Source organism: Sorex fumeus, unplaced genomic scaffold (assembly GCF_029834395.1).
Source record: "Sorex fumeus unplaced genomic scaffold, SorFum_2.1 ptg000054l, whole genome shotgun sequence".
NCBI lineage: Eukaryota > Metazoa > Chordata > Mammalia > Eulipotyphla > Soricidae > Sorex > Sorex fumeus.
The window spans coordinates 14,121,482-14,143,475 of NW_026606111.1; the positions used below are offsets into that span (position 1 = coordinate 14,121,482).

General features: G+C 36.3%; 1 protein-coding gene across 3 annotated transcripts in view; it reads left to right on the forward strand.

Annotated features, from left to right (window-relative positions):
- The window catches only part of FUT9 (fucosyltransferase 9), a 211,484-nt gene extending 192,237 nt beyond the window's left edge, over window positions 1–19,247 (forward strand). For all 3 annotated transcript variants that reach the window (XM_056125208.1, XM_056125210.1, XM_056125209.1), the window contains one exon: window positions 17,771–19,247. In XM_056125208.1, the coding sequence (XP_055981183.1) occupies window positions 17,779–18,858 (1,080 nt within the window). In that variant the 5' untranslated portion in view covers window positions 17,771–17,778 and the 3' untranslated portion in view covers window positions 18,859–19,247. The remainder of the gene's footprint in view (window positions 1–17,770) is intronic.
- Window positions 19,248–21,994: the final 2,747 nt, after the last annotated feature.

Consider the following 21,994-nt stretch of genomic DNA (forward strand, 5'->3'; position numbering starts at 1 on the left):
GACTTTTTCCCCTCACAAAAAAGCACTTAAAACTTACAGTAAAATTATTGTATCAATTCTTTTATTTCCATTTATTTTTTAATTGAATCACTGTGAGATACAGTTAACAAAACTTTCATGATTGAGTTTCAATCATACAAAGATCAACACCCATCCCTCCAGCAGTGTGCAATTTCTACTACCAATGTCCTCAGTACCTCTCCTGCACCCCCACCACATCCCACCACTCCCTGCTTCTGTAGCAGGTTCCTTCCTTCTTACTCTCTCTATATTAGGGGGGCATCATGGTTTGCAATGCAGTGTATCAATTCTTCTAAAGATAATTTTCTAAAAGTTAGGCTCAGATACACTTATGTAAGAAGAAAATTAGAGAAGATTATTTATTGTTCTTGCTGACTTTTTTTTTTCTTTTTGGGTCACACCGCGACACAGAGATTACTCCTGGCTCTGCAACAGGAATAACTCCTGGTGGTGCTCAGGGGACCTTATGGGATGCTGGGAATCGAAACTAGGTTGGCTGTGTGCAAGGCAAATGCCCTACCCGCTGTGCTATCACTTTAACCCCCTTGCTGATTTTCTTAACTATGTATGCACTTTGTTGATAACATATTAGAAACTCTTGATGCTAAGCATAATGGTGAATAATGAAAATGATCTAAGTAATTCAAAAGAAAAATAATATACACATTTAACAAATAAATAAAAAGAGTTATCAATCAACTATGTTCAAATACTCAAGGAATTTTACTAAATATATTCATTATGCTATGAGAATTTCTTAATAGGTTTATTTGATATTAACAATAGTTGATAAATTACTTTGTGTTTATAATTATTAGAAATTAATGATTATTATTGCATCTTGCTCTTTTTATAGATAATTAATTTCTAATTATCAAAATTAATTAAAGGGATCTTATTCCAAAATATGCATGATCACTTCTTAGTGTGTATATAAAAATGCCCAAAGAAATATCAGCACTAATTTTCACAGAAATATTTAAATTAAATTTACATTAGTCTAATATAACAAAGAATTAATAAGAAAAAAGTATATATTACTCTTAGAGAAGAAATATTATTTAATTTAATAATAAAATAAAAGAAAGAATCCATAACTGATTTAAAGACATATAAAAAAACAATTTCCTTATCATGAAAATTGCATGTACAATGACCATAAGTGACTTACAAATTACAAATGGAAATGTGCCAAAGATACCAGCTGTCGTTATCTAATGTTATTGAAAAAATTCCAAGACATAAAAAATATTCATAAATCAAAATTTGCAAAGAAATATTAATTGCAGAAATCATTGTATATATATGTAAGCCTTTTTAATCATATATATACTTCTCTTCAATAAATCCCTATTTTTTGAAATAAGAAACCAAAACTAAATTCACAAAGTTACTAGGACTTTTAAAAAGGGTTTTAATAAAACACTAAAGTACAAAATAAGTTCTCATTTAATTCAGAAACAATCAGAATAAAGAAATAAAACTTTATTCATTTAGATACAGAGTTATTAAAAGGATTAGCCTTCGATGGGAATCCTGTGTTCTTGTCTGCTCTGTTGGGACAGTAGGAAACACAGAGTTATGTACTTGTATTGTATTCTCATTTCCTGACCTTTACTTTCTCTGTGAGATTCACCAAATATGGTGCTTTCATATGAGTAATAAATCACTGGTAAATTATCTAAAAGATTATTTATAATGAATTACATCAGAAGATTGGATCACCCTTGAAGAAACTTCATCCATCCTATAGAGAAAGAAGCCAGTGAAGCCAATTAAATTACCTGGATAGAACATAAGACGTCCCCTTTAAGGACTAGAGTAATTATGCCTTAAAATTAAATTTTTATTCATCTTAAATATTTTACTTCAAATTATACCTTTCACTTTTTTAACCATTATCATCATCTGTTAAATATATAAATCAATGAACTGAATTTCAGACAGCTCAGTTGCAAGTTGATTAGGTATGTTTCTTTCTTATTTAGCCACATTTTTACCATATTTATTTTAAGGTTGTTGATTTCTTTGTTTCTCATACATTCTGTTTCAGTTCTTAACTGACATTCTGCTAGTGTAGTTTAACTTGAAGTTCAAGAACATAACTATAGAGATGTTTTTATTTGATCCCAGTGATTCTGGTACTAATTAGACATACATGGGTTCAAAAGATGATCGATGGAGAGATAACACAGGGGTAGGGCAATTGCTCTGCATAGAGTTGATCCAGGTTCAATATTACCTGGAGAAATAGTATTGTGGGTAGGGCACTTGCTGGGGTCCATAGCTGCCCTGGAATTTTATATGGTCACCAGGGTCCCACCAGGAGTGATCACTGAGTGCAGAGACAAGAGTAAGCCCTGAGCACTGTTGGTTGTGGTGCACAAAAACAAAAACAAAAATATATATATAAGCAACAAAATTTACTCTAAATCAGAAACTGTTGTCATAGCAATGCTCTTTTAATACAATATTTCTTTCTATCAGAAGGTGTTGCCTTTTTATTCATACACCTTCCTTTCGGTACCTGTTAAAATCATATGCAGAATGGTGATTTTTGCTTTCACTTACTTTTTATAACTTAAAAAGCAAGAGGGTTTTTTTAATTTTTATTAGTGAAACACCATGAGGTACAGTTGTAGACTTACAAATTTTTGTGCTTGGGTTTCAATTATCACTTAAAAATCACTTAACTTCCCGTTAGTTGTCGATTTGCTCGAGCGGGCGCCAGTAACGTCTCCATTTGTCCCTGTCGCGTGCTAATGTAGCCCAATGGCATCTGTTCGCTCCGGGAACATGAAGGGCCTCAAACCGATCGTTCATTATCTTGACGAAGAAGTCTGACCATCTGGTAGGTGGGCGGCCACGCGGTCTTTTGACATCCTGTGGAATCCAGTCGGTAACAGCTCTAGTCCAGCGGTCGTCTTTAAATCTCATTACGTGACCAGCCCATCTGATTTTCGACACCTTGGCATATGAGACAGCGTGCCTGATCCTTGATCGTCGACGGATGTCAGAACTCCGGATTCGTTCTCTCATTTGAGTGAAATGTGATATTCCAAGCATAGCTCTTTCTATTCTTCTTTGGGAGACCTGAATAGCATTCTCATCCTGTTTGCGTAGGGCCCAGGTCTCTGAGGCATATGTTAATGCAGGAAGAACAGTGGAATCAAAGAGATGTGCCCGGAGCCAGAGGTTCTTCGTCCTCTTACCTATTTCTTCGACGTTCTTGAAGGTGTTCCAAGCCGCTCTCTTCCTCCTGCGCAGCTCGGGTGCCAGATCATTTGTCATGTTGACCTCTCGACCTAGGTACACATAGCTGTTGCATTCGGAGATGGTCGTTCCATTGAGAGCGAATGGGGCATCAGGAACAAGGCTGTTTCTCATAAACATTGTCTTCGTGAGATTCAGCTGTAGTCCTACCTTTCCACACTCACGGTCAAAGTCGGCCAGCATTTGTGCCGCTTGGCTGATGTTTGGTGTTATTAAAACAATGTCATCAGCAAAGCGGAGGTGGTGTAGTTGCCGACCATCTATCTTCACTCCCATTCCTTCCCATTCCAGTCGTCGCATGATGTTCTCGAGGGTGGCACTGAAGAGTTTCGGTGAAATGGAAACTCTTCAGTGCCACCCTCGAGAACATCATGCGACGACTGGAATGGGAAGGAATGGGAGTGAAGAGATAGAAGGAATGGGTTTCAATTATACAATGATCAAATACCCATCCCTCCACCAGTGCCCATTTTCCATCACCATGGATCCAAGTATCCCTCCAACCTCATCCCCTCCATCCCCCACTGCATCTGTGGCAGGGCATTCCCTTTTGTTCTCTCTCTCCTTTTGGGTGTTGTTGTCTGCAAAAGAGGAATTGAGTGGCAATCATGTTCGGTCTATAGTCTATTTTCAGCATGCATCTCCCATACTGGGAGGATCCTCCAAACACCCTTTATTTGGTGAGGAGCAAGAGTTTTATATTGAAGGAAAGTTGAGGGGGAAAGGGAAGCAAGACAAGACAGTTTATTTTCCATAGATTAGTTCCTATGTTAAGTAAATGAAGGTTAGTCCTCAATTGTTAGCAGATAGATGAGAAATAAAGACAGTTATAAGACTTTTGACACACCCAAAGTTGCTAAAGTCAATGAGAAAGTTTGAAGCAACCATTTTTTCAACATCAATGTGAACCTTGTAGCTCTGACTTTTCTAGAGTGAGAGTGATAGACAAATAATATGGAAGAATGAACTATTTTTGTCATATAGTATTAGGTACATATTTGCAGAGTACTTTCTGAAATAACTAAAGGTTACCTTGAAGAAAAATTCTTGCTCATAAAATGCATAGAGAGGCTTTCTCCGCGTACGCGCCCCAGGTGTCCTCTAGGACCCTGAGACGCTCACTATCCCTGAGCCTCTTGCTGTTCTTCCCCAACGCTGTGCCAGTCTTCTTCCTCTCCCAGGTTATACCCACAGCACACACCAAGTACCCGTAGGGGGCATGGACTCTTCAGAAGTGGGTGTGGCTTCTGTAGAAGTGGGCATGGCCTGATTTTGGGTAGGTGGATGCTCACGGGGCCATGGGTAGATTGGTCATACCAAGAAATCTAGTGTAACATCTCAGTTTCCATACCTCCACACCGACATGAAGAAACAATGCAAATCCCCACCATGTGGGGAGGATGATGAAAAGGGTTCAGAAGCCTCAGTAAGTGCTACTTACCTAAGGGACCTCTCTGAGAAAGAATTCAGATATGAAGTAATGAAGATGTTCAATGAACTCAACAAAACAGTCAGATAGATATCCAATAAATTGAAGGAGAACATGAAAGAAACAATGGATCAGATAATCGAGAAAAAATCCAGGAAGAAATGAGAGTAGAAATTGGAAAGTTATGCACAGAAATGTCACGAATAGAAGATTCCGTAGATGAAATAAAAAAAAAAAAAACTCACTCTGTGTCCTCAAAAGTAGAATGGCCACAGCTAAAGACAGAATCAGTGAGCTGGAAGATCAGCTGTGCAAAGTGAACAGGCAACAACAAACAATGACAAGAGACCTCAAAATAGCTCCAGAGCAAATCAGACTCCTAGGAGATGATCCCAAGAGGAACACATTAGAATCATTGGACTACCAGAAGGTCAGAGAAATAATCCCAGTGAAAAAGCCATAGTTAAATCATTGCTGAAAAATTCCCAGAGCTGGACAATGCAGCCATTCAAATTCAAGAAGCCCGAAGCATCCAGCTAAAAGAGACCCTAACAAAAGCACTCCAAGACATATCATATTTAGAATGATGGATGCCGCGAATAGAGACATAATACTGCAAGCAGCAAGGTCAAAAAAGGAAATCACATACAACGGAGAAACCGTTAGGTTAACAGCAGACCTATCAGAGGAAAACCTCCACCCCCAAAGGCAATGGTGGAATATAGTGAAAAAACTCACTGAAATGAATGCTTTACCAAGAATACTCTATCCAGCTATACTCACACTCAAACTCGAAAGAATGGTACACTATTTTCTAGATAAACAGCAGCTCAGGAACTTCATAAACTCAAAACCAAACCTAAAAGAAGGGCTAAAGGGGCTAATATAAGACAAGAAAAACCCTACAAGCACAAGAGACCCTTAACAAAAGATGACACAAAATACCATAACAATAATCTCTCTCAATGTCAACGGTCTAAATTCACCAATTAAGAGACACAGAGTGGCAAAATGGATTCAGAGACAGAACCCAACATTCTGCTCCCTACATGAAACTCATCTGAACAGCCAGAGCAAACACAGAATCAAAGTGAAAGGATCGAAAAAAATCCTGCAAGCAAACAGCTCCCTCAAAAGAGCTGGGGTGGTCATACTAGTATCCAATAACATAAATTTCAGGTTGAAAAAGATTAGAAGAGACAGCAAAGGCCATTTTCTATTCATTGAGGGATACATACAACAGGAAGAAATCACACTCTTAAATGTACACAAACCTAATGAGGGAACAGCTAAATATTTAAAACAACTGCTAACAGATTTTAAGGGGGATATTGCTACCAACACAATAGTAGCCAGAAACTTAAAAATTGCCTTATCACCTCTGGATGAATCAAGAAAAACAAAACTCAGCAAGGAAACATTGGCTTTGAAGGAAGAAATACAAGAGGGCTTATAGACCTAATCGGGGCTTTACACCCAAAAAGAAAGAATACGCAATCTTCTCCATTGCACATGAACCATTTTCCAAAATAGACCATGTGCTAGGCCACAAAACATAACTCAATAGAATCAGGAAGATAGAAATAGTATCAACAATCTTTTCAGACCACGATGCACTGAAGATAGAAGTGAATCATACAGACACAAAGACTAAATCAAACACCTGGAAATTAAAAAACTCAATGTTGAACAATGAGGGGGTCAGGAAGGAAGTCAAGGACAAAATCAAAAGATACCTGGAAACAAATGGGAATGAAGACACGAGTTACCAGAACCTACGGGATGCAGCTAAAGCCGTGTTAAGGGGAAAATTTATAGCTCTGCAAGCATTTCTCAGGAAGGAAGAAAGGGCCCACATAAACAACTTGACTTCACAGCTCAAGATCTTAGAAAAGGATCAATGAAAGGAGCCCAAATCAAGCAAAAGGAAAGAGCTTATAAAACTTAATTAGAAATCAGTGACATGGAAACAAAAAAAATCCAAAAGATCTATAAAACCAAGAACTGGTTCTTCGAGAAAAAATAAATAAGATAGATAAGCCACTATCAACACTCACAAACAAAGAGAGAGAGAACCCTAATAAACTGAATCAGAAATGAGAAGGGGATATCACAACAGAAACCAAAAAAGTTCAAAAGATCATCAGAGACTACTTTGAAAGTCTATATGCCAGGAAATAAGAGAACCTAGAAGAAATGGATAAATTCCTGGATTCCTATAATCTTCCAAGGCTGAATCAAGAAGATCTAGAGGAGTACCTGAATAGACCTATTAACATCAAGGAAATTGAAACTGTAATGAGAAATCTTGCCAAAAACAAAAGCCCAGATCCAGATGAATTCACTAACGGATTTTTCCAAACATTTAAAGAGGAGCTATTGCCAGTTCTCAAGCTTTTCCAGGAAATTGAAGAAACAGAAAGTCTCCCAAACAGTTTCTATGAAGCCCATAACTCTCTAATATCAAAAGGAAACAAAGACACCACAAGAAAACAAAACTACAGGCCGATATCCCTGATGAACACGAATGCGAAGATTCTCAACAAAATACTAGCAAATAGAATTAAACAACTCATCAAATAGATCATACACCATGACCAAGTGGGATTCAGGGATGCAAGGATGGTTGAACATTCAGAAATCAATCAACATATCCATCATATCAACAAAAGAAAAAATAAAAACATACAATCATATCAGTAGATGCAGAGAAAGCATTTGACAAGATCCAACACCTGTTTATGATGGAAACCCTAGCCAAAAATGGGCATAGAAGGGACTTTCCTCAATATAGTTAAAGCCATCTACCACAAGCCTACAGCAAGCATCATCTTCAATAGGGAAAAACTGAGAGCCTTCCCCTTAAGATCAGGGACGAGACAAGGATGCCCACTCTCTCCACTGCTGTTCAATATAGTACTGAAAGTACTTGCAATAGCGATTAGGCAAGAAAAAGATATTAAGGGCATCCAGGTAGGAAAGGAAGAAATCAATCTCTCACTATTCGCAGATGATATGATACTATACTTAGAGAACCCTAAAACCTCTACCAAGAAACTCCTAGAAACAATAGACTTTTAAAATTCCATGTTACAAAATAAATACCAAAAAATCCATGGCTTACCTATACACAAATAGTGAGAGAGAAGAAGGTGACATGAAAAAAACAATCCTGTTCACAATTGTGCCCTAGAAAATCAAGTACCTAGGAATCAGCTTAACTAAGGAAGTGAAAGACCTGTACAAAGAAAACTACAAAACGCTACTTCAGGAAATAAAAGAGGACACGAGGAAATGGAAAGATATCCCCTGCTTATGAATCGGAAAAATTAGCATTGTCAAAATGGCAAAACTTTCCCAAGCATTGTACGAATTCAATGCAATCCCTTTAATGATACCCATGAAATTCTTAAAAGAAATGGAGCAAACACTGCTGAAATTTATATGGAACAATAAGCCTCACGAATATCTAAAGCAATTCTTGGGAAAAAGAAAATGAGAGGAATCAACATCCCTAACCTCAAACTCTACTACAAAGCAGTAAAAATTAAAACAGCATGGTACTGGAATAAAGGCAGAGCTGCAGACCAAAGGAATAGGGTTGAATACTGACAATTCCCCCCAAATATATGACCATCTAATCTTTGATAAGGGAGCAAGAAATGTGAAGTGAAGCAAGAAAAGTCTCTTTAGCAAATTGTGCTAGCCAAACTGGACAGCTACATGCAAAAAAAGGGGCACAGATCTCTGCCTATCACCATGTACAAAAGTAAGATCAAAATGGATTAAAGACCTCAACATAAGACCACAGTCGATAAGGTGCATTGAAGACAAGGTTGGCAAAACCCTCCATGACATTGAAGTTAATGGTATCTTCAAATATGACACGCCACTGGCCAAGCAAGTGAAAACAGAGATAGACAAATGGGACTATCTTAAACCAAGAGGCTTCTGCACCTGAAATGAAACAGTGACCAGGCTGGAGCAATAACACAGTGGAGAGGGCATTTGCCTTGTACTCAGCCAACCCAAGTTCAATTCCCAGCATCCCATGTGGTCCATTGAGCAGTGCCAGGAGCAATTTCTGAGTGCAGAGTCAGGGGTAACCCAAAAAGCAAAAAAGAAAAAAAAAGAAACAGTGACCAAAATACAAAGACAGTCTACAGAATGGGAAAGGATATTTGCCCAATACACTTCCAGTAAGGGGTTGATATCAAGGATATACAAAGTACTGGTTGAACTCTAAAAGAAGAAAACATCCAACCCCATCAAAAAATGGGGTGACAAAATGAACAGAAACTTTTTCAAAGAAGAAATCCGAATGTCAAAAAGGCACATGAGAAAATGCTCTACTTCATTAATCATCAGGGACATGCAGATCAAAACAACAATGAGATATCATCTCACACCTCAGAGATTGTCCCACATCCAAAAGAACAAAAACAACCAGTATTGGCATGGATGTGGCGAGAAACGACCCTCCTTCACTGCTGGTGGTAATGCCGCTGATGTGGCAAGAAAGGGATCCTCCTTCACTGCTGGTGGGAATGCTGACTGGTTCAGCATTTGGGAAAACAGTATGCATGATTCTCAAAAAATTAGAAATTGAGCTCCCATTTGACCCAGCTATACCACTCCTGGGAATATATCCCAGAGAGGCAAAAAAGTATAGCTGAAGTGACATCTGCACTTGTTTGTTCATTTTAGCATTTTTTACAATAGCCAGATTCTGGAAAAATCCTGAGTGCCCCAATAGATGACTGGTTAAAGAACTTTGGTACATCTACACAATGGAGTACTATGTAGCTATTAGAAAAGATTAAGTCATGAAATTTACATACAAGTTGTAGTACACGGAAAGTATCATGCTAAGCAAAATTAGTCAGAAAGAGAGGGACAGATATAGAAAGATTGTATTCATCTGTGGTGATAAAGTAACAAAATAAGAGAGTAACACCCAAGAATATTGAGATGAGTACCAGGTTGTTTATTCCATGGCTTGGAGGCCAGCCTCACATGCTAGGGGAAAAGGCAGCTCAGATGGAGAAGGGAGCACTAAATAAAGGGCATTGGGAGGACCTCCCAGGATGGGAGATGCATGCTGAAAGTAGACTATAGACAGGACATAATTGCCACACAGTGTCTCTTTTGCAAACCACAGCACCCAAAAGGAGAGAGAGAACAAAAGGAAATGCCCTGCCACATAGCGGGGTGGAATGGGAGGTTGGGGGGGTGTGGGGGATTCTGGGATCATTGGTTGTGGAGAATAGGCACTGGTAGAGGGATGGGTACTTGATCATTGCATAACTGAAACCCAAGCACAAAAATTTGTAAGTCTACACTGTACCTCATGGTGTTTCACTAATAATTTTTTAATAAAAATAAAATGAATAGAGATTGGGTTATTATTTAATAGATGGTCATTAATAACATAATTTTATAGTAATTTGATGAAATCCAAGGGAATTTAAATATAAAATTACTAGAGGAGAACTGTTTAAGGCAGGCCTAAGTTAAGTACTTGTAATTCATTTAAAATATAAATTGTAAAAAGATTTAATCATGAGAGAGGATCCAGTGCAATCTAGTGGTAAGTTATTAAGTAGTAATTATGATGGCCAACAAACACTTTAAAGAGGTAAAAAAAAATTCTTACACCAAAACATATAGAGTCATGTACATTAATGTTATCGTAATATAAAATGTTAACTAATAGTATATAACTATGAGATATAAAATGAAAATTTTTATTAATTGATTATCTTTTTTATATTCATTTATTTACTTTTAAAAATAACTTTACTGAGAAAATCTGTAATGAAATTTGTTAAAAGCATAGAATAAAGTGGGTGATTACTTACCTCTCCTTGGGCACAAGACCAAGTGCAGAGTGGATTACTTCTGTATTTGTTGTTTGACATGGTACATCCATCTCCTAGCTGTTTCCTGGTAAATGTCAGTCACTGCTAGTTTGGAGGTTCACTTCTTGTCTTACATCTTATCCTTGACATTCTCAATGGTATCACTGTGCTCCACGGTCACAGGATATCTTGCCTGTCAAGGTTTTCACAAGGATCTACATCCTGGTTTTTAGAGGTTAGTTAATTTGTCAGCTGATTTCATGAATCTCATAAAGGATTCCTGGGAAAGAAAGCATGACTACCAGCAAAACTCACTATCAGAGAGATCTAGGTTAGCAATTGCTACTGTACCAATAACATTTAGAGTTCTTGAATTGTTCTAAAGACACAATTAAAACAAAGTCAGGTGCTTTTCTACTCTGATCCACTACTCTGCACATTCTTAGCAGGCAACATGCCATCTATACTGTAGTACTTTGGATCAGCTATTCCTTGTCAATGGTTTTCAAAATAAGGCAGGTGAATTGGTAAATATATTGGTCATAAGGTACAATTTTTTTGTAACTCATAACATTTTTGTCATTGTAAATTTCATCCTTAATTCAAAGCATGTATTTGGGGGTAGAAGGTCCTGGGCCTCAGTTACCTCTGTGTTCAGGGATCACTCCTGGCAGTGTTCAGAGTACCACATGCAGTGCTGGGGACTGAACTGAGTGGAGTCAGCTGTGTGGAAGACAAGTGCCTCTCCTATCCCTCCAGCCCTCTTAACATATGTATTTTACAGTATCTTATTTTGGATTCAAGTCAATAGTAAGTCTTCAGTATGTGAGGTGAGACAAACAGATGCATGCCACTTTTGTCATCTGTGAAAATGAATTGTTGAAGAATATATTTCATATGAAATATGTTTCATATAAAACATATTTCACACTTGCCTTAATGATACATTGAAAATAACACATATCATCTGTTAAATGAACAAAATAATAGTGCAGTGAATGCAGGAGAAAAGCTGACATACGCTGAGAGCAAATGATAAACTGAGGCAGCTTCCCATTATCCATAGCTATATAAGTCACATTGATACTTCTACATTTATATTAAATTCAGTTGGAATTAATTGGAGGACCTTAACAAAACTGGTCACTGTGATCTTCAGTTTGGAAATATTATTTTATAGCAGTAGCTATCAAACTTTAAATCGGAACCACTAGAGATATTTTTAAAATGGATTACTGGATCTCACCCAGAGTTCCTAATACCTGTGTTGACTGATTTGCATTTTTATAACAGTCCAAGTAATTCTAGATTGATGTTGCTGAGCTGGGAACCAAACTTGAAGAAGTATTAGTCTACAAATTATTATACATTGAAAGAATTCAAAGTGAGTAGCAGATGGACCATTAAATAAATGTCAGTAGTCCATTCATGGAAGATACATGTTTGACCTTGAGAAATTTAGACAAATTAAATAATCTAAGTAGTAGTTAAGAGGCACAGAATTGGCTGAATTTTATGGCTAGGTTAAGTATTGATTTGAATCATAGGGAAATATCAAGGAGAATATTCTGGCTTCACAGCTCTATTTTACCAACTGGTAGGTAGGAAATATCATCTTCAAAATCTTGAAGGGATGTTAGCAATATCTCAGCCTAAATGAACTTTTTTTTTTATAGATTTCCATGACCTTAATTGGTTGGCCACTATGGACTAAAATCTGACATTAATCATAGAAAACGCTGGTACTGGCAGCAAACGATGAAAGATGGTTGGCATTTGGAAAAGTCAGGAATCAAGACATGGGAGAGTGTACAAATGCATACTCCTGCCTTGCCCTGTATTCCCTACATGCAGGTGGTAGGTACATGGACCAGGTTACACTTGGGCTCAATGTCAGACCTGATGACTCTAGCCAAGGCTGAAGTGGTAATGGTTGTCTTCAAAAGTGAATAATGACAGCAAAAAAAAATCATATAGAAACTGTCCAAAATAAAGAATCTTGCCATGTAAGAAAAATAGGAGCTGGCTTGGTCTCTCAAACCCATGTTCTCTCTTGAATGTGTAATCTCTTTTCTCCTGAGTTTTTCACTCTGGAGAAGCCCAAATTCTCTCTTGACATGTATTCTCTTTCCCCTCACATATTTCTAAGTAAATTTTGTTCAATAAAAGTTATCATGGTTCACTGAAAAGGAAAAATAAAATAAAGAAAACAAATATGCAAATTGGCAGTTTGTGTACACAAGAAAACACATATCTGAGACATAAATAAGAGCTGAAAAAATTTTAAAAAATCATTCTCTGTGTTGTCTACAAGTAAGAACACTTAAGAACACTTCAGAAATTATTAGTAAATGCCAGAGTGGCTGGAGCGATAGCACAGCGGTAGGGCGTTCACCTTACAAGCGGCCAACATGGGCGACCCGAGTTCGATTCCTCCGCCCCTCTCGGAGAGCCCGGCAAGCTACCGAGAGTATTCGATATGCCAGACACAGTAACAACAAAGTCTCCAATGGAGACGTTACTGGGCCTGCTCGAGCAAATCGACGATCAATGGGAGAGCCTTTAGCCAGAGTGTAGCATTGATGACAAAAAGTGACATTTTTCAGTGACAATTTCTATAGTGTTTAAAGAGAATAAAACAAAGATTTATATGTGAAAATAGTAGAAATTATATACAAAGACCTTTGAGGAAATTTTGAATTGGATGACATTCCACAGATAAACCAAGATCTACTTGCCAAGAAGCAAATGACATTTTTCCCTCAGGCAGGAGGAACTTGGCTCCAGATCTAACAGAGAGAGCGGTGGGAACTCAAACTGGAAAGTCCATGAGAAGTATTTAGTGGTATATGTGTTTTAGAGAAATATTTGAAAATAAAGTAATAAATACATCAACTTTCACAAAAATTTGAAGCAGAATATAATTTGGTATAGGGCTGGAGCAATAGAACACAATATAGGGGATTTGCCTTGCATGCAGCCAATCTGGCCGACCCGAATTTGATTCCTCTGCCCCTCTTGGAGAGCCCGGCAAGCTACCGACAGAAAGAGAGAGAGAATATTGCTCGCATGGCAAAGCCTGGCAAGCTACCCATTACATATTCAATATGCCAAAAAACGTAACAACAAGTCTTACAACTTGTTGTGAGATGTTACTGGTGCCCGCTCGAGCAAATCAATGAACAATGGGAGAACAGTGACAGTGACAGAATATAGAATATATATAAAGCTTTTCACTTTTGTTTTAGTTTTATAAAAAGACAACATAGAAATCAGAGTTAAAAACAAACCTGCTAAAATAACATCAAAATACATTTATAGGGGCTGGAGCAATAGCACAGCGGGTAGAGCGTTTGCCTTGCACACGGCTGATTGGGATTCAATTCCCAGTATCCCATATTGTTCCCAGAGCACCGTCAGGAGTAATTCCTGGGTGAAGAGCCAGAAGGAACCCCTGTGCATCACACCAGGTGTGACCCAAAAAGCAAAAAAAAAAAAAAAGATATATTTATAATGACTAATCTGTCACTGTCACTGTCCTCCCATTGTACATCGATTTGCTTGAACAGGCCAGTAACATTATAAGATTTGTTACTGTGATTGGCATATAAAATATGTCACGGGTAGCTTGCCAGGCTTTGCTGTGTGGGTGAGATACTCTCGGTACCTGCCAGGCTCTCCGAGAGGGGCAGAGGAATCGAACTCTGTTCACCCATGTTGTCTGTGTGCAAAGCAAATGCCCTACCTGCTGTGCTATTGCTCCAGCTCAATGACTAACCTAAATTTATAAATTTATAATGACTAATCTAATTTCTAAATTTATAAGACTAATCTAAATTTGGGAGGGGTGGCTGGAGCAATAGAACAGAGGGTAGCGCATTTACCTTGCCTGTGGCTGACCCGGGTTTGATTCCTCCACCTCTCTCGGAGAGCCCAACAAGCTGCCAAGAATATCCAGCCCATTCGGCAGAGCCTGGCAAGCTCCTTGTGGAGTATTCAATATGCCAAAAACAGTAACACGTCTCACAATTTGTTGTGAGACGTTACTGTTGCCCGCTCAAGCAAATCGATGAACAATGGGAAGACAGTCTACAGTGCAATCTAAATTTCAAACTTGCAGTGTAGTATTCAAAATATTTTGCAGAAAGCATACTAATAACATTAGATACTACAGTGGCCATATGGGAACAAATTGTCCTCTGAGCCTATATAAAAAGATTACTCATAGTTCAATTAAACACTATCTGCCTCTAAATACCTAAAATCTGGGTAGAGTTTATCAATTAAAATGCAGTGAGATTTGTTTATTTGTTGGGAAAAGCAATAGAGTTAGTTAATAGTATTTTGTATTTTTTAGTTGAATGATATAATCTGCTTATTGACTGTTGGGGATTGGCCTTCACCTGATGGTGTTTAGGTGTTATTCCTAGCTCTTTGCTCAGGTGTAACTTCTGGTGGTGTTCATGTGCAGTGCTAAAGTCAAATGCATAAAAGGCTAACAGCCCTTCTGCTTTCTTTTCAGGTCAACACCTAGTGTGTTTGGTTATTATAGTTTTTTTTTTAATCTAGAAATTTAAGAATATATTCTGAAAATTCTGGTTATGTACTTCTTATCTTGAAAAAGTAGAAACAGTAGAAGGGAGATAATCCTCTTTTCTTCTTCTTTGGTTAAGGTTTGGTATTGTGTGTGTGTGTGTGTGTGTGTGTGTGTGTGTGTGTGTGTTTGTCTTTGTTTTGTTAAACAGTAAAAAAAATATAGTTAATGTAAGCAAAATATAAAAGGTACATGGAATTATCTAAAGAACTAAATCCAGGAAAGTGGATATGAGTAGCTTGTTGGCCCCATGTAGCAGATTTTGCATTAATTATCATCTCAAGGAACCCCGCCATGATTAATGAGCTTCAATATTTTCCCTCTTAGACTTTCCACTCAAGTTACTAACTCCTAGGGAGTTTGAATTATCTTGCTCCTCTGTTCAACATTGGTTTGAAAATGGGGTGATATCATCCCCTGTGATACTAATAGTGCAAGAGGGGAGGGGAGGTGATACCCACTGGGAAACCAGAGTACTATTATCATGAGAAGGGGAAGGGAAGTGATTGCCAAACATTTAAAGCAAGAAATATCTGCTGCAAAACCTTTTTCTATATCATGCTTGGAGTCTTTTATAAAAGGGCTTATTTCATAGATATTGAAATATTCTGCTTATTTTCATTAGAAATTATCATATATAAAGTCTATACAGGTAGTATTAATAATAGACATGTCTTAAATTGATAGGAGATTCTGCATATGTGTGTGTTTAGAAATGTAAGCAAATATGTAAACAAATATTCTACCTGTATAGATAGAAATTAAGAGTAACTTATTATTCCAAAAGAGATTCATCTATACTGAGAGTTCTGATGTTTTACTATGTTAAAGGAATAATATAACAGTATAGCAAATACAGTGCTTTCTATTGTCCAGGCAGCATAGAAAACACTTTAAAAGTATGTTTTATTTCACTGGGAAGCAGTTGCAATATGACTGCAGTAGAAATATTCTCCTTTTATAAATTGTTTTTCATTTTCTACTGTCAGTTTGTCAATATTACTGGTTACTGGTTTTTGGATTTGGTTGAAGTTATTCTGAAGATCTTCAAGTGTATCCAAATTAGTTCCTGTTCAAATAGTCTCTATATTTTTAACTTTTTATCCAAGATTTTTAAAAAAAAGCATCATCAGTGGTTTGATTGTGTATCCATACTAAAAACAGAAAAGCAAGACAGTGATTGAAAGTTAATTGACCCTAGATTCTTAATGACATAAAGAAATATTTTTTTTATCCTCGCATCCTTGCTACCATCAGACTGAGAGGTAAATAGACATACAGGGTAGCTGCAATCTAAAACAAAAGCCCCAAGAGTTTAGGCAAATTACAATCCCACACTCGTGTTCTTAGTTTAAAACTAATAATTGATTTATGTTTTATACAGCATTCTTATTTCTTTCTATTTAAAATTAGACACACACATCCACACCCCCCAAATTAATACTCCATGAAGAAGCATCCTATTCTCTCCTTGGTTTCACATTTCTCTCCTTAATCCCTGAACTACTTTAAGATTAACAATTCAAAACCTTGTCTCCCAAAGTATTTTCATTATTTAACATTGACTAGAATATCCTTAAATTATGAATGAAGGCCATCTCATAATGGCAAATTGAATTATATGCATTTGAAATCTTAATAAAATGATACTTGTACCAAATTTTCAGTTTTTATCAAATAGTAAAGGCTGTTATTCTATAGACACTTAATGTTAAAAGCATATTCAAAGTCATTGAATATGTTCACTTATTCATATTTGGTTCATTTTATAATATCTAGTTAGCAAGCTTTTTACCATGCTCTTAATTAGTACTTCTATCAATCCATTCATGTATCATATACAGTATTCATTAAATATCCATTCCAGTCGGATAATGAGGAAATGATATTCAAGAAGAAAAACCTCTCATGGAATTTATACTATTGTATCAACAGTATGATTGGATTCTCGGGCTGAAACCTAAGAAATCAGTCCATCTTAAATGTAATCAGCTCTGACTCTTGTGCTAGATAATCTTCACTTGAAAGTGTCTTTTACTTGCCAGCTATGTGGCCCTGAACAAGTTTCTTAACTATTTATGACTTCAGTTCATTAATAAAATAGTAAAATAGAGAGGTAAAATATGTTCATATAGAAAAATAGAGACAAACATACTTTTATCTATGTCTTTCTGTATATATTAATGTGTTCAGATTGATGTTTGACACTAAAAAGTACCAGTAAGTGTTCATGTTAAAAGGTATTACTCTACAGTTACCTCATTAATATATTTTTTTAATTTTAGAGTAAAAGGTAGAAACCAGGAAAATTAAAGCAGAAAATCCCGAGATTACAAGTATAACTCATTTAAGTATTGATGTTTATTTATCTAGAGAAGATCACAGAAATCAAGAATTACAAGTGTTGGTTATATCACTGGCCCTCAGTTTGAACATCTCTGAAGAGGAGGCAATTAAAGGCCTCCATGATTAGGGTTGTTTGATAATTAAGGAGATGATAAAGTTAGAACAACAACCTATTTATCTCAAATCATATTTTACGATTAATTCTTTATCCCTACATCTATCTACTCCTCTTTCTCTACTTCACAGAAAAAATTATGACATCAGCATCCAAAGGAATTCTCCGCCCATTTTTAATCGTCTGCATTATCCTGGGCTGCTTCATGGCATGTCTGCTCATTTATATCAAGCCCACCAACAGCTGGATCTTCAGTCCCATGGAGTCAGCCAGCTCAATGCTGAAACTAAAAAAATTATTCTCCACCAAAACTTATTATTTTAATGAAACTGTTATTTTGATTTGGTTGTGGCCATTTGGACAAACTTTTGATCTTACATCTTGCCAAGCAATGTTCAACATCCAAGGATGTCATCTCACTACAGACCGTTCCCTATACAATAGAGCTCATGCAGTTCTTATCCATCACCGAGACATCAGCTGGGATCTCACTAATTTACCTCAGCAGGCTAGACCACCCTTCCAGAAGTGGATTTGGATGAATTTGGAATCACCAACGCACACACCTCAAAAGAGTGGCATTGAGCACCTGTTCAACCTGACTCTGACTTATCGTCGTGATTCAGATATCCAAGTGCCTTATGGCTTCTTGATGGTGAACACAAACCCTTTTGTGTTTGAAGTGCCAAGCAAAGAGAAATTAGTCTGCTGGGTTGTAAGTAACTGGAACCCTGAGCATGCCAGGGTCAAATATTACAATGAGCTAAGCAAAAGTATTGAAATTCATACCTATGGGCAAGCATTTGGAGAGTATGTGAATAATAAAAATTTAATTCCTACCATATCTACTTGCAAATTTTATCTTTCTTTTGAAAACTCAATCCACAAAGATTACATCACAGAAAAGCTCTACAATGCTTTTCGGGCTGGCTCTGTACCTGTTGTTCTGGGGCCATCTAGGGAAAATTATGAGAATTATATTCCAGCAGATTCATTCATTCATGTGGAAGATTATAACTCTCCCAGTGAGCTAGCAAATTATCTGAAGGAAGTTGACAAAGACAATAAATTGTATCTTAGTTACTTCAATTGGAGGAAAGATTTCACAGTATCTCTTCCACGATTTTGGGAATCACATGCATGCTTGGCTTGTGATCATGTAAAAAGGCACCAAGAATATAAATCTGTGGGTAATTTAGAAAAATGGTTTTGGAATTAAGATTTGACATCATTTGCACTCTTGGCAAATTATTTTGAAGAGATATAATCCAAATTTTGAGGATGAAAAGAGAGACAGTATGCTTTTCTGCCACAATTTATTTTTAATCACTCTCTCGGGTAACATGTATATTTTGATGGAGACTTTTTAAGAGCTCATCATTAGCAATCACTCTTTTGATTTTAAATTATCCTGTATATACCTAATTATGTATTTATTCTTTAAAGTCATTTGTAAAAAATTGTTATTTCACATTTTTTATAGTTGTTCATAATGTAAATTTGTGATCTATCTGTTGTTCCCACATTGATCAACTGGTCTATCTATTAAGAAGAAACAATGATGTATATCTTAAAATATAAAATATTTTCACTAAACATTACAATCGCTGGCTCTGTTTACATAATGTAACAAAGGAAAAGTGTATGTATTTGAATTCTAACCTCTTTGACTTCTTAGTTGAACAAACTGTACAACTGTGTATATTTGATCTGTTTTTACCTGCTTATTACTTTTGTGAAGACAGAAGTATTCATGTAGTGAATAAGATAGAAGTAAAGCAAAACCGTTTTACTCAGGATGTTATTAAACTTCCCAGTGATTTTATTTAGATGACTTGCAGGGACTTGTTCTCCTAATCTAAAACTATGTTTTTCAAGTATTTAAATACCCAATTTGCTGTAATTTGCAGTAAGTGGGAAGCAATCCTAATAACATTTAAGAACATTTAATACAGCTCCCTTTTTGTCATATCAATATTATTTAATAAAACTAACGATTTTCTGAAATATCAAAACAAAAGTATATATAGAAATATGTCCATTATAAATGGTACATTAATGTCCAACTTCAATTACATATAAATTGAATTTTTTTCCTGAAGTCCCATATTTATAAAAATCTAACTTTACCTTATGAGAAAATAAATAGGCCTTGTTCTATCATTTCAAGAGCCTAGGTAAATTTGTCATCAAGGCATTAAATATAAGATGTTAAACATAATAAAATGGAAAATTATAGGAAGCATGCATAGGAAACAAACAAGTTAATAGAGTGTAAGGTCTTAATGCTTATTTGTTGAGTGATAAATGAAATACAATGGATTTCTGGGGATATTTTTGTTTGTTTCAATTAAGTGACAATTTTAGCCCACAGAAAATAACAATAGGCTGTTTTATAAAAATTCCATTTTAGTAATTATGCAATTTAGTAATTCATGTGGCCATGGCTTTTGGGACCTTGCAAAACCAAAATCTACTTACTATCACACTAAGTTTAAGGATAATTTATCCCTGAACTTACTGCTATACAGCATTTTACTTAAGATTAAGATCTGGATACAAGTGTAGATCAGTAAGTAAGAATAGGTGGGATGTTGGACATTCTTCAAGGAAAGCATCACCTCAGAGAATCCTTAATAATTTTATTTAATTTTTGTCATAAACCATAAAAACAGGATACTTGATGACATTTATTTGGATCAACTGGTGATTCCAGTTGTTTTCTTCTTAAATTTTCACACCAGTAGAATCCACACAAACAGTTCATTCCAATAAATAGAAGTTATAGTGAGGTGAACTTAAATTCAAAAAGAAGGAAATATGTGCAAAAATTCAGACCACCAGGTGAGGGAATAAACATTATATGAGTCACTGGAAGTATCTGAGCAGAGGAAGATCACCACATTGCATGCTTGATCCTGAAGTTTGTTTCTTTACCCAGGTTGAACTAGATCCTGTATTAGGCAATGTCCAAACCAGACATAAAGATAGGCAAGGTACTATCACTGCCTTAAAGGATCTTATAATTAAGTGTAGTGATACAAAAATCCTGCGATTGGAGTCAATATTTATTTACTACATAACTCCAGTGGAGTTGATACAAATCACCACAAATTTAATGAAAATAGAGCAAATGTTCCAAATTTGAAATGCAAACTTTGTTTTCTGATTTAGCCCAAAATAGATTCCCCCTTTTAGTATCTAATCTAATCACATTGCATCAGGAAATAATATAGCACTTTAGCACTGTCCTCCCATTGTTCATCGATTTGCTCGAGCGGGCCCAGTAATGTCTCCATTGTGAGACTTGTTATTACTGTGTTTGGCATATCAAATACTGCACGGGGAGCTTGCCAGGCTTTGCCATGAGGGCGAAATATTCTCGGTAGCTTGCCAGGCCCTCCAAGAGGAGCACAGGAATCGAACCTGGGCCGACCAGGTCAGCCACGTGCAAGGCAAATGCCCTACCTGCTGTGCTATCACTCTGGCCAGGAAATAGTATATCTGTGTGAATTCCCTCCTAGATAGAAAAGATTTCCATAGACGTATAATTTATCATGCTAAAAATAATCAACTTAATTCAATGATAGATTTAAGTATATAGAATCCTTTCTCTGTAAAGTGTAGAAAACCGAAGGAAGATGTATAGCGTGCAAGTTTATAAAATAACTATATTCTTTAAAAGTAGAGAAGTATTCAGAGTCTTGCCAACCTGCTCTTCTATGGAAGGTTCTGGTAATGTCGAAGAACTTCTAAAACCTGAGGTCATCACCCATATTTCCAATTACAACTCTGCACTCTCTTTTAGATGTTTAACATAGTACATCTAGTAATATGGGCCAAGTCAAAGAAATAATACAAAGTCACCAATTAGTGCATCAATATATTGAAAACCCATTACCAAGTACCAGAAGAATGAATACTTATAAATTGGAGTGCAAAAATGAGTCAACTGAGTCCTTCAATTCAAGGCTCATTAATCTGTAGTTTAAGGGCTGCAAAAATTATAGCAGTCTTTAGAAATCGATCTCTTCAACCTACTTTTAAATTAACTAGTTGCAGAAATAATATTTAGTCAATAATTTTGTTTCAGTGCATGTGCGTGTGTGCACGCACACAGACACACATTTCTAATGACATAGCTAAGTTTAGAATTTAAGTGAAACATGTTTTCTAAACCTGCATTAATTTTCATTCTATTTTCATCTTACCTAGAAAGAGCCAAAATTTATAAATCTATTTATGTCTTATTGGTATTGGGGCTTACTGAACAGTATATTCTATGTGGAAGCACTTTAGCTTTAGAAAAGTTACACAGTAAACAGAATCTTGATTTTGTTAGCAATCCCTCAGGC